The sequence below is a fragment of the Phytophthora infestans genome, genomic scaffold, assembly GCF_000142945.1.
Source record: "Phytophthora infestans T30-4 supercont1.19 genomic scaffold, whole genome shotgun sequence".
NCBI lineage: Eukaryota > Oomycota > Peronosporomycetes > Peronosporales > Peronosporaceae > Phytophthora > Phytophthora infestans.
In genome coordinates, this window is record NW_003303740.1 from 2256694 (window position 1) to 2269380 (window position 12687).

The window sequence follows — 12687 nt, forward strand, 5'->3', positions numbered from 1 at the left end:
GTCTTAGCAGGTTGTCTTAGCAGGACTCCTGCATCAATAACCGAAACCACAACTGTTAAGCAAGGACGAAGCAGCTGATCCCGTCGAGGCGTTGGAGTCCGCGTCGAATATCAGCATCGGCCCCGGCAGCGCCGATAGTATCGCTAGTTTAGGACGCAGGAGCAACCCGCGGCGTGTTGTCTATGAGGGCAGCGAGATCGACAGCAGTGACGCACATAGAAACCGTGAGAGGATTTAAAGCGCAGGAATTTGTCAAGACCACTGGAATGAACTGCTTATGAGACGAGGTGACGCTAGCGGGTTTTAATCGACAGCCGCAACCGCGCTGTCCATGTCATCGGGTGTTTGGCACAAAAGCACGTTGTCGCTGTCGGCCGAAACCATGTCCTTAGGTATGGACTTGCTGCCTGTAGAGCTCCATGGGGATCCACTCGTACTGATAAACGCTGTAAACCCTTAAATCTGCGCGAACTGATCTTTGGTTACGTTGAAGTCCTTGATCTCGTTGCCCTGGATGTATAGCGATTCCAATCTGCTCGTGTTGAGCGACGACCCCGGAAAACCGTGAGAGCGTTGTGAGACAAGTACACTCCTTCAGTGCGGAGTATGTGCCGTCCACATACTCGGTGTGGATGCTTTCCACGACAAGTCCAGGTATTGGATCCAATTCGCGCATGAAGCTACTGCTGAGCGTCGAAATATTGCAGTCGCGCAGCGTCAGGTTCATCACAGTAACCGGCACGAAGGCAATGTTCGTCTTCGCCACGGAGTTCAGGTCAACGTTGTTAATCGAAAAGTCGAGGTGTTCGTGGAGTTGCTGACGACGGTCAATGAAGAGCTGGAAATCACGCGGTTTTCGTTGATGGATGCAATTTCAGCTGAAGAATCTCCAGTACCTTCGATCTGAAAGCTGTACAAACTGGAGGGGACCCAAATGGGACGGAAGGCGGTGAGCACCAGCTTATCCTAGGAGTGAATGCGTCATCGTCCTGAGCATATTGGTTCGCACTCGGTTCGGCTTGCGGACATGCACATGTGGCAGTTTAATCCCTTTCGACCTGCACCAGAAGTGCGAATTTTGCAGCAACATACTATGTCGTGAATTCTACTGTCATTTATGAGGTCTGTAGTGACTGCTCGGACCTGTATGAAGTGGAGGAAAACAAAGTATCCAAGAAGAGACTCTGTGTACGTCATTAACGTCGACTCGTGCATCTTCGAGGACGAAGACTTCATGGCTGCATTAGGTCCAGCAGTGATCGACGACGACTACGGTGAAGACTTCGTCGAGGACTACGAGTGTGAATGTGAATGGCTCTGAGTCAATTGGGTGTCTCGAGTGTTCTTGGATTGAGACTGGTACTGATGAAATTAAGACATACTGAGCTGACTTTGAATCAACGGATGCTTGCAATTCGCCTGTGATTGCGACTGGCTGAGCTGCGACTGAGTGAGTCGAGGACGCTCGAATAGAATAGACTTCTTCAGTCCATTAACCTGTGCGTTCACAGGTTTATCAAGCGTTTGCAGTGCTCTCGGATGGTTCAGTACATTCTCTGGATACAGCTCCGACACGTCATCTCGAAGACTCAATCCAAGAACACTAGAAACTGTCAGCTAACGCAGCGTCGACTCAGTTGCTCCCAGCCTGGAACCTCAAGGGAAAACGTGCTGTCTCACAGTTAACTCACTGAATCGCAGAGTTCAACTCAATTTAAGGATACTCAACTGACTCAAAGCCAATTGATCACTTCCAGGAATCGCAGCTCACTCAGAGTCAACTCAGTCAATCGCAGAATCAATTCAAGCAACGCGATTCAAACAAGCTCAATTCGACGAATCCCTCGTTACTCAACTGCGAGCCGATGTGGAATACCATTTAAAGCGGACATTAAAAGCAACACTACGAGATACAAGAAGGGGGGTTTACAGTACTGACGAGCCTAAATTCTCCATCACTCTGTTGGAACGAGATTACCAACTCGAGTTCGATGATGCGACTGTAGTACGTTATTAGTTTTGGTGCCTTGAGTCCTACGTACGGTCGAAGTGCGCTCAATATGCTGCCTCAAATCGCTGCGCCCCATTTGGATTGCCCCATTGGATACGACACGGTGATCGATCAATGGACTCAGTACGTCCACTTTCGTGGAGCCATCGGGATGTCAATTTCTCGAGAGCAATCCATGTGCTCACACACTATCTACCACGAACGGCCTCTGGTCGTCAAGAACGCCTTGAACGACACCCGCTTCAGCCACCTGGGCGTCGTCAATCAAACAGATGCCCGGTTCTACGCTGGTTTCCCGATCCGAGCGCCGGACAGTCACTTGCTGCAGGATCCACGAACTCGTACTTGTACAAAGGTACTGGGCTCACCAACTGACAAAGGGATTCCGGAGCTTGTGAATGTTTACTCGGGTCATCTAAGTACAATTGGTCCGTGAGCTCCTCCACCCAGCTCGAGTCAGAAGTCATTAAAGCTGTATCTCCATCCACATCCACGTGGAACTTGTCATCGTTGTATCACAATGCGTCACTGTGCTCGATCTGTTCCAACCGCTACCGCTTATTCCGTTGCGACTTCTTCTGGCATTTGTGTGGTAACATGGTGTGTGGAGATTACTCCCAAATGTACGAGGTGGAAGCTCGCATGGGGGGAGCTTCGATGCAATCGATAATGTCTACAATGCGTACACCGTGGTGACACATGTGTGTTTGACGATGAAGGAGACTTTGGGCATGCAGTTGTATCTGTAATGTCTACAATGCGTACACCGTGGTGACACATGTGTGTTTGACGATGAAGGAGACTTTGGGCATGCAGTTGTATCTGTAATGCCGGATCGTCGTACCCCATAGGGAAGTAGATGAATGTTTGGAAACCAATTAAATGGGTTTTAATCCATTGCAGACATGGAGCTCATTGAATACTCCGTGGTGAATGCCACAGCGAATGCGATCTTAGCTGTCGGATCTTCGTGTAAGAACAAATGGAGCCCAGTTGTGGGATCATTGAGCAGCCTGCTAGCACCAATAACACCTAGGTAAAGTCCAATGACCAGGGAAAATGTCTCCAAACGAAGATCCATTCAGTGTTCCTGCTACGAATAAGTCCATGATGCTCCTGTCATTGTCGCAGCGTTGATGGACGTTTGAGCGTGTCCTCTAGTAGGTAGTGGCTCTCTCCGGGTAACTTCCCCACGGCGGTTCCAGAGGTCGGCTTTCTAGTGCAGTCTCGTGCCCCGTCATTCCACGACATCATCGACCAGATACATCACCTCTTTACCCACCACTGGACTTTGAAAAGCGCTGTCACGTCATTTGGAAATTGATGCAAAGCCGAATGCTGTTCCGGCGATTGAAGCGAACTGGGTGGATGTGGACTATGGGCTGAAGACGATCGTACTTGCTGTGTGGAGCTTGGCATTCATCGGATGAGTCGAAACAGATCTTGCGTAGATCCTGGGTGTATATCTATTGTGTGCCACGTTCTGGGTGATTGAAGTCGATGTCGCGAGTGTGGTGTGCACAGTGGTCGACGTGGTAAGAGCCTGGAGCTCCCAGAAGTACATGAAGGTGGTAGCAGCTCCAGCAACTGCGCTACGTTTCCTTGTTCAGTTATTTCCTATCGTTGCTCCATGAAATTGACAGCAGTACAAATGGATTGCAGATAACTTTTCGGAACACGGCGACTCCACTGGGAACTATTGCGTGTCTTGCAGTTCCGCTCGTGTGTGTCATTCAGAGTCATGTGCCGAGACCACTCCTGTTCTTCTGATTAACATACCACTTGCCTTTCGGATGGCTTCTCAAGACGACGCTAACGCTGCTGGACATCTTTGAGCTGTGCTGGAATCTCCGGTGCAGCAATTGGCAAGCGTCACAAAGAGCACGAAGACCTTCCTTGGCGCCTTTGGTGAACTGTTTCCAGTATTGTCGACGCTCAGCAGCCTCGCGCAGGCGACGCTGCCAATTATTCTGATGTGGATGGCCGACACCATTGGAGAACGTGCTATCGATTACATGACCAGGAACTAATGTTTCACTGGCAACCAAAGTGATAGAAGACAAACACAAAACATCATTTTTCAACCATATATCCGCGAGAGATTAATGCGCGTTGCCTGGGCGATAGATTCTGATGGGATCAATGGTTCACTGTACTGAACTAGTCAGTGAACTAAAGATGAGCATGAACATCGCCTGATGTCTTGTTGAAATCCAGAAACGCTTGTAGCTCCGATATCGCTGTCACAGCATCATCTCCAAGCCTGGCACGACGAGAACTAATAGTTGCACCCGACGCAGAGAATGCCTCTTCACTTGGGACTGATGTTGCCATAATTGCCAAATAATCGCGCGCCATCATCTGAATCCGCGGAAATGAAGCGGCTTCATTCTTCATCCAGTTGCAAACAGCTCGACTTCCTGTCTTCAGGTTCATGGATCTGTCCTTGTGTTCCAACCACCGCTGTAGCTCCGACACGAACGACTCATTTGTGTTGTTGACCGGTTCGTGTAAATCCAAATGCTCATCAATGAGACCATATAATGCTTCTTCGTCATCGTCTTCTTCTTTCTCCTCCTGCGTTCTCTCAGCCTCGGCGATGCCCACAGTTCGTTCGTATTTACTGCGATACACATATTCATATTCGTTCTCAACAAGGCGCTTGGCCTGCTCGATATCACCGTCGATCATCACAATGTGTTCCTTAGCTCGAGGATCAAGAACGGCAGCAATCCTTGCCTCGCGAGTCTTCACCAACGGGAGGTACTCATCCAACTTTGTTTTAAAGGCACGTGCAAAGTCCCTAGTGTACCACGACTCGGCATTCTGCATTATCTTTGACGCATGCTTCGAGATCAAATGGAAGACAACAAGTGTTACACCGAATGTGGGGTAATTTTTTCCAGACATCATAGTAGTTGCTGCTTTGATCGGCTTCAAGAACGCCGTAAACTCGGTCAAGTAACTCCACGTAGTCTCTGAAATGGGGGAGGCAAGACGATGTGTATGACCAATTGACAAGTCTCTGTATCCTTCATGGCGCTCGCGGATTCTACGCAGCAGTTCTTCGATCGCCTTTTGTAATGCACGAGCTGAAGCCAGCATAGTCAAAGTGCTGTTCCATCTTGTGACGCAATCGAGTTCTGGAGAAACATACTTGATACTAACAGCGGCACACACTCCTTGCAAAGCTTCTAGCAAAGACGGTGAGTCCGATATCTTCTTCAAAATGTCGCGAATACTTCCAACGCTATCATCCATTAAGGGGCACGCTTTCATTCCTTCTCTCACAGCAAGTTGAAGCACATGAGCGAGACAACGAACTTGTATCACCTTCAGCTGAGAACTTCTGCCTTCCTCACCAGCTATATGTACTCCCGTCGTGGTAGAAGCCGCGGTTGTTTGTTCGTTGGTAAACACCTCGTCAGCAAGTGTCTCGTTAATTTTTCTGACCATGGTCCCATTGTTAGTCGCATTATCTGCAGTAATTGCCCACAGCTTCGAGATAAGAGATTCATCCATTGCCCTCAGTGTATCCATTAAATGATCGGCAAGCCGGACGCCACTATGAGGATACTCCACCCGTGTGAATCCAACCACTACGGACTTGATAGCCCATTCGTCATTGATCCAGTGTAACGTCACGACCATATACCCTTTTTGAGCCGCCGACGTCCACATGTCGGTTGTGGCAGACACACGACACGACGCAATTTCTTGGAGCATTGTGTGCCGGGCCAGTTCCTTTTCACATGTCCAGCGTTGTATGACCTTCTTGCGCACCGTTTTACGAGTTGGAGGCGTGTAATCGGCTTCAAGAATCTTACAAAATGATCGAAACGCTTTCTTTTCCACCAAATTAAACGGAAGTGAGTTCATCACGATCAAGTCCACAAGCTGATCATCGGCCGCAGCTTTGTCAAAAGTGCGCTGCTTTACAAAACGTTCAAAACCAAACGCAAGTAACTTCGTTTGCTTGGAATCCATTGCAGCCACTGAAGCCTCGTCGTCTCCTCCGGAATATTCGTCACGATGGTACCGTTTAAGATGGCGGCGAAAAGTGGTGTGTGCAATTGATGACCATCGACAAGCTGAGTCTGTAGGGCACAGCAAGCAGGTATAGGAACCTTCATCGCTCTCACGAATGAAAGACCAAATGTCGGAACGCTTGTGACTGTGAGATCGCCGATATCCACTCGATGAAGTGTTTGCGTTCGACGAAATGTTTATGCTCGACTCGTCATGAGCGTCCATTGATTCTACTTATGTGGTATCTTGCCTACGTAGTAAAGCCAAAGTAGAGAAGTGAAATCAGCTCATTACCGTTCGGCGTGCAGCCTTAGTCTGTCCCACGGAGGTAGCTTCTCGACAGGAATTTGGTGCAGGTGCAACTACCGATCCGATCCGATCGGATCCGATCGGATCGAATCAAGCCATACAAATTCCAAGTATATAAACTACAATCACACACAGATCATGGCGCAAAATTCCAACCTCAACGAAGGGAAGTTCGGTCCCAGAAGTGGCGAGCCAATGCCGTGATGTGCTGGTAGACACTGCCAGGGAGAGGTATCACACTTGGACTTGAGCTTCGAGGAGCGGATAGTTCGGGCGGTGAAGTGGTAAGCGGTGGGGCGTACCACGACGGACAGCGCGGCAATGATCTTGATTCAAGTACATGTACAAGTCGCCAATCAAGACTCTTGATGAGCGACTTGTACATGTTCGGCTCGCCATGGACAGCTTCACAGCGGGACGTGGAAGTTCCCGGGCACTTCGATGAGCTGGGTGGTGCTCAACAACAAGCAGGCAGAAGTGCTGGTACGACGTGGCTACAGCGTTGCAGGCGTGTCGCCGACGCTGTTGGATATATGCTCATTAATTTTCCGCCGGAGTCTGCAGTGGGCTAGCCGCAGACGTAATCGGTGGCGTAGTTTTCGGATGTGTTCCGGGAGTCTCTATTGCTGGTATTCCGCGATAAACGAGATGCTGCACTGAATATACGGTAGGTGCGTCTGCTGACGATTTCATAATAAAATTCGTCACTTTCCTCTGCCTTAGGCTCCTACGAAAAACACTTCCTAGCAGAAAACTTCTTGCTAGGACTCCTGCTGCAGGAAAACTCATCCTGGAGACGAACAACACGTACGGTACCGGACCTCAGGTCACTGACCTCAGGTCATATTGTCGTACCGTCGGTACGACAATATGACCTCAAATATTTAATGCAGAACGTCTTAAATCGTTTCATAGAATCGTAAATGTCATTGGGTAGACTCTATACCTACAAGAACGTATTTCTTGTGAATCCCAGCACAAGGGACTATATCATTTTTTGTGTTTCTCCTAGAATCTTATACATTTTTGATTGGATCCGATCGATCGATCAATCGGATTCAATCGAATAAGATCGAACCTCGATCGGATTTTTCAGACGAGACATATCGATTGATCCGATTCAATCCATTTCCCAAGCCCTCCAATGGAGGGTCAGACATAGGCTTGAAACCTGTCCAGCGCAGTCGTTGCCCGAGGTCTCACTGGTTCAAAGTTACGTGACCAAGCCTAATACAGAAGGAACGACGTACGCTACGTGCATCCTTCGGTTCAGCCGGCATTCGACAATGGCCTCATCCGACAGAATAAGCCCATAGAATCAAGCTACAGTACCTCCAGCGGGAAGTCGATGTCACCCCTACTGTTTTGGGGGCCCTATAGGATACTGAAGTTGCTGACGCATGTCGTCCTGACAACGCCCTGGTCACCTGTGGGGCGTTTCGCCATTCCAACGTCTCGACACTCCATTTTCCCCAACAACTATTCCTGTGGCACAAGACTCGCTTCAAGGTACACGTAGCTAGCTATCCAGAAGCCGGTACTGTAGAAGAATGTGATTGCTGTGACTCAACAATTGTGGTATTAATAAGTACATTCCGGTAAATGCGTAGAAGATGTAATTCCGAGTAGCAGCGAAATGACCGGCCTCTCGACTAGCTAGACTAAGCAACTCAGAATCGACAGTGTTCTCTGCGCTTTCTCCTTCTAAGTTATCGTTGATCGCCAGCGGTATTGTACGATGGTCAAGTCGAAGCTGTTGGGGCTGTGTTACCGAGACAATATCTAAAAATCATGACGGCAACCTTCGCCGTGCCCTTCGCGGCAAAATACCAACACCCGATTGGCCCTTTAGGCTCAAAGTAACAGCAGCACGTACGTACGTGGCCGCCACTGTGGCGTGCCACGTTAACATTGGACACAAATCATGCTGGTGTTTGGACACGAGTTCAGGACGCATGGTCCTCTCGCCAGACTGGATGGCAGGGAAGGTGGCGGAAAGGGCCAGTGGGGTGCGTTAAGTGATACCTGTTGCTGCGCACCAGCTTGCAGCAGCGCTTGTGCGTGACGAGCGGCTTGCAAAGGAAGCGGACACAGCAGCTTCAGGCAACGACGGGCGGCGGGAAACCGTCGCTATTTGTCGCCAGCAGCTTGTGGAGCAGCGAGATCCACGGACGGGTATGCTGTATACCGGTATGTTCAGGCATCGCAACGTGGAGATTTCCAAGTGGGGCGCGGGTAATAAGTTGAGACCAGCGCTCGCCCGTCTGTCGTCTGCTCGGACGCGAACGAAACCAATAATCGGTAGAACGTTGCAGGTGTTGCCGTTGGTTTCTTATTCGATGACTCGTTTTTGTACACTTGAGCTTTGAAGATCGAGTCGGCTCAGTGCAACGGAGACGACGGCAAAAGATCCGCAACGAGTGACTCGCACTTACTTGCGACGGAGCAACGTTCTCTCACCGCTGGGCTGAGCGTGGGCTTCTCGTTGGAGGATGTTGCAGTATTCGTACCCGTCCTTCGTGATTTCTGGCGGGGTCTCGAACTCCACTGCATTAAAGGAGAGCCAAAGGAACACAGAAGAAATCATTTCAGGCAGTTCAGCGCCGCCTTCCACCATACCCCCCCCCCCTTAAATACCTCGCGGGCCTTTATCGACGATACTTAAGTACATGTAATGCTAGTCATGGAGGTGATGTAGCGATCAACTTTGGTCGTCACGTGGGCTGGCTAGACCATGGCAGAGATGTCATCTCTAGCGAAGTTCGCCAAGCGCATTCACGTGCGCGTCTCGCTAAGGCCGCCGGTATAGAGAGGGAGGAGGGAGCTAGAGATCGCGGGCAGTGCCTTAATGGGGCAAGTCGCAGTGCAAGTCGCCGCCATAGACTTATCGACCGTTACCCGGAGCATGTTCCGCTGCTTCCGGGCATTCTACAGAAAGCTCAGTCTCTGCACACCAAAATCCCCAAGCGTTTCCGTTCAGCCGGTACCCCCACCCCAGCCAGAACCCGCGCCAGCCACACTGGAGTATGCACTTGCCACTTGCTGCAACGCACTTGCTACTTTCGCTCTTGGTGGTTGGAGAGTACGGCCATCGTCGCGTACTCACCGCCCTCCCGACGCTCACTTCGCTTTCTTGCCCAGCGCCGGCAAAGCTCCGCCCCCCATTTCACGGTTTGGAACTCGCGCCGCATTAACCAGCGCTCTGCTCTCTGCTCTACTCTATTGCTGGCCTCCGCTCGCTCTGCGACAGTGAAGGACAGTTTTCTTTTTCTTAGCTCACTGGAGGTGAATGCACAACTCCTCAGACCGCGAACAACTCGACACGGGACTGCAGCCGGACAGCGCGGACAGGGGCAGTGAGATCTACCGCCAGCGTCGCCTCAAGCGCAGCCACCAGCTCATGAACAGCCAGGACGACGGCAGCTTCTCCACGCTCAGCTCCCCGCGCGGAGAGCAGCAGCAACTTCTGTGCAAGTACAAGTCCGGCAAGTGCTCGAACCCGCGCGCCACCAAGCGCAACGGACAGCTTCATACTCTATGCCATTTCCATCGGGATCGCCAAAACGAGCACCAGCGCAAGAGCGACCGTAAGCACCGCATGGTCAGCGTCGCCAGGCGGGCCAAGCTCGGCAGTATCGGTGTCGGCAGCGACAGCACGCGTCGGCATAGTCTGCACTCCATCACGTCGCTCGAAGCTGCCTTCCCAAATGGATCTTCCGTCTCGCCGCTGAACCGATTTGGCTACGATCAGAACGCGTCGGACGCCTTCAGGAATGCCCAATATGCTACAGGCGGCGTACCCAACGGACTAGGAGGATTGGCGCCGCCGCCGCCTGTAGGAACCCCACGCTTGCCGCCCATTAGTTTTCTCATGCCTGGCAAGTTGGATGGCTATCGCGCCACTAGTGCCGCCATGCCCAACCTTCCGCCCAGCACCTTCATCACTGATAGTCTGAACGGCAACGCGGGCAAGACGGCATGATCCAGTGATCATTTTTGGCACGTAGCTCGCAGCTGCTGCTATCTGCAGAATTCTATTCAGCTCGCTCGCACGTTCGACTCGCTTTGCGCAGGGCATCATCGCCTTCAAGCTACTGCGGAGACGCAGATCCATCGCATTCACCGCTACTGAAGGGACGAAGTGTACCATACCTCTCCAAACCACGCACCACCCCTGCCATCGCTGTTATTTAACCACTTGGTTCCACAAATGCACACAAATACATGATCTGGGTTTTGTATTCCACTGCAGCTTCTTGACCACAGGTATACCCAAAGTAACCCCCACAACTTCGCAGTATCATAACTACCCAAGCTCAATACAAGACGTAGTTGACGTTCTTCAAACTCACAATGCTGGCTAGTAGTAGCAAGTTGCATTGCCTCCGTTTTAAAATAGACAGCACCAGCCGCGTAATTTTGACACCCCTCTCATTCCAGCCTCTGAGTGCGCAGGTGCCGGGTGTCCAAACCGCACTCTAGCGCAAGAAGCTCGACCTTCGTGCGTACGCACGTCTAATCTGTGCTCTTTGGCAAGCGCATCCGTTCGATGCATTGTAAGTGTAACCAGAGCTCCAGTAGCGCAATGAACACGCCAGCGTGATATTGTGTGGATATGGCTCGCTCGCAGGACTGGAGTTGCCTTATTATTATCGTCGACGTACGATATCCACTCTGCCTTAGATCGCCTCGACAATGATGGTGCCGGGGAAAAGGCCAAAGCGCGCTCGATTTGGAAGTACGCGCGTCCCACGCAGCAATTATAGATCCGCTGTTGCCAGTATTTATGCGTGTAACTTTGAGCAGCCGGTTCAACTGGTACCGTACGTCGCTGGCATCGTCGTTGGTACAGTCGCCTCTTCGTGCGACCTTCGCGTAACCGGATTGGGGAGGATTTTTCACGGACAAACAACAAAACACGCCGAGTGGCCACGCAAGCAGAGAAAGGAGCGAGCAAGGCGGCACTCATTTATTCCCCCAAGCGGATACAAGCGGTTCAACGGACAGACGAAAGCTCGTATTTGGACGACCGCGCGGCAAAGAGTGACCACCAGCAGTAGCAGCAGGTAGCCTGCTTTTCGTCCTAGCATGACCTGCGTGGAGAGAGCGACGTCCCCCCCCCCTCTCTCCGTGTCCCTGTGCGGGAGGCAAGCCACAGCGGAGGCTAAACAACGGAGGTGGATCGATTCGTTGCTTTCCCTCCTTTGCTTGCCCCTTGTGATGGTGGAGTGAGAGTGATGATGGTCTCATCAACGCGCGCGGGGGACCATCATTCTGGATTCCGCACTCGTGGACGCAGTTATTCTCTCACTCACTCTATCACTAACGTCTTGTTGTTTGTATGCCCCTGTGCAACAGGAATTTTGTCTTGGGCTACAGGTCGATGCTGCAATGAGCGCCGACCAGTCTCAGCAGAACTACCAGCAGCAGTATGGCGAGGAGGACATCCTTGTGACGTCACCCACTTCGTATGCGCTGCGAGAATCCATCCGCCGTTCGTCGTCGTCGGCGTCAGCGGAGATGAACCCTCCTCCGATGCGTACGACGCAGGGCGACCAGGCGCGGCTTCCTCGCACGTCGTCGCGTGGCAGCATGCTCAACCGAGCGCCGCCCCCGCCGCCTCCACAGTATCCACCGCAGATCCCCGCGGCACCTCAAAGCGGCAACAGCACGTATGGAATGCCTCGCCCTTTGTCGAACCCCAATCTGGACGTGCTACACGAGCAGAATCTCGAGGGAAGCGGCCACTTGGGCCACTCGCTCGGTCCCAGCGCAGCACCCTACGGTGGCAACCAGCCGTTTGCCAACACGGCGTCGCCCTATGGTGCTACCAGCGGCACCAGCTTTAATCCTGCTACCTCGACAGGGTATGGAGGCTCTGACTTTAGTCAAACGGCGCCAGTAAACAACGCAACTAGCCGTCGCTCCGTCTCACGACGTAGCATCTTCAGTCGTGAGACGTTCATGTTGAACCGTGGCGAGAAGGAGTCGCGTATGACGGTCCCTGAAGGAACCCCCACCGAGATTAAGTGCGAGGGGTATCTGACCAAGAGAGGACATGTGTTTACGAACTGGAAGACTCGCTACTTCACATTACGTGGCAATGTTTTGGAATACTATTCAAGTGAGGAGAAGAGCAAGAAGTACGGTGCCGTGACAGTCGAGAAGGTCGCCCCATGGTCGGGTGAAGCGCATGGATTCATGTTCTACACTACAAAGCAAATCCCGTACTATGTGTACGCGTCGTCGGAAGCTGAACGTTCGAGGTGGCTGCGAGCGCTGAAGGATTTCATGGTCGAGACTGAAGAGGTGAGTTGCGAAGGTTACCTCACGAAGCG

The 12687-nt window shown here is 51.6% G+C and overlaps 3 protein-coding genes across 3 annotated transcripts; all 3 read left to right on the forward strand.

Moving 5' to 3' along the window:
* Positions 1 to 8273: 8273 nt before the first annotated feature.
* On the forward strand, positions 8274 to 10577 carry PITG_11301 (uncharacterized protein; the record flags this gene model as incomplete). The annotated part of the gene is made up of 5 exons (XM_002902013.1): positions 8274 to 8358; positions 8399 to 8584; positions 8713 to 8868; positions 9048 to 9152; positions 9655 to 10577. The coding sequence occupies 5 exons, from the start codon at positions 8274 to 8276 to the stop codon at positions 10329 to 10331; spliced, it is 1209 nt and encodes a 402-aa protein (XP_002902059.1).
* Positions 10578 to 10964: 387 nt separating this feature from the next.
* PITG_11302 (uncharacterized protein) lies at positions 10965 to 11419 on the forward strand (the record flags this gene model as incomplete). The annotated part of the gene is made up of 2 exons (XM_002902014.1): positions 10965 to 11009; positions 11156 to 11419. The coding sequence occupies 2 exons, from the start codon at positions 10965 to 10967 to the stop codon at positions 11417 to 11419; spliced, it is 309 nt and encodes a 102-aa protein (XP_002902060.1).
* Positions 11420 to 11740: 321 nt separating this feature from the next.
* On the forward strand, positions 11741 to 12662 carry PITG_11303 (protein kinase; the record flags this gene model as incomplete). The annotated part of the gene is made up of 2 exons (XM_002902015.1): positions 11741 to 12594; positions 12635 to 12662. 2 exons carry the CDS (start codon positions 11741 to 11743, stop codon positions 12660 to 12662), a joined length of 882 nt encoding a protein of 293 aa, XP_002902061.1.
* Between the last annotated feature and the right edge of the window lie 25 nt (positions 12663 to 12687).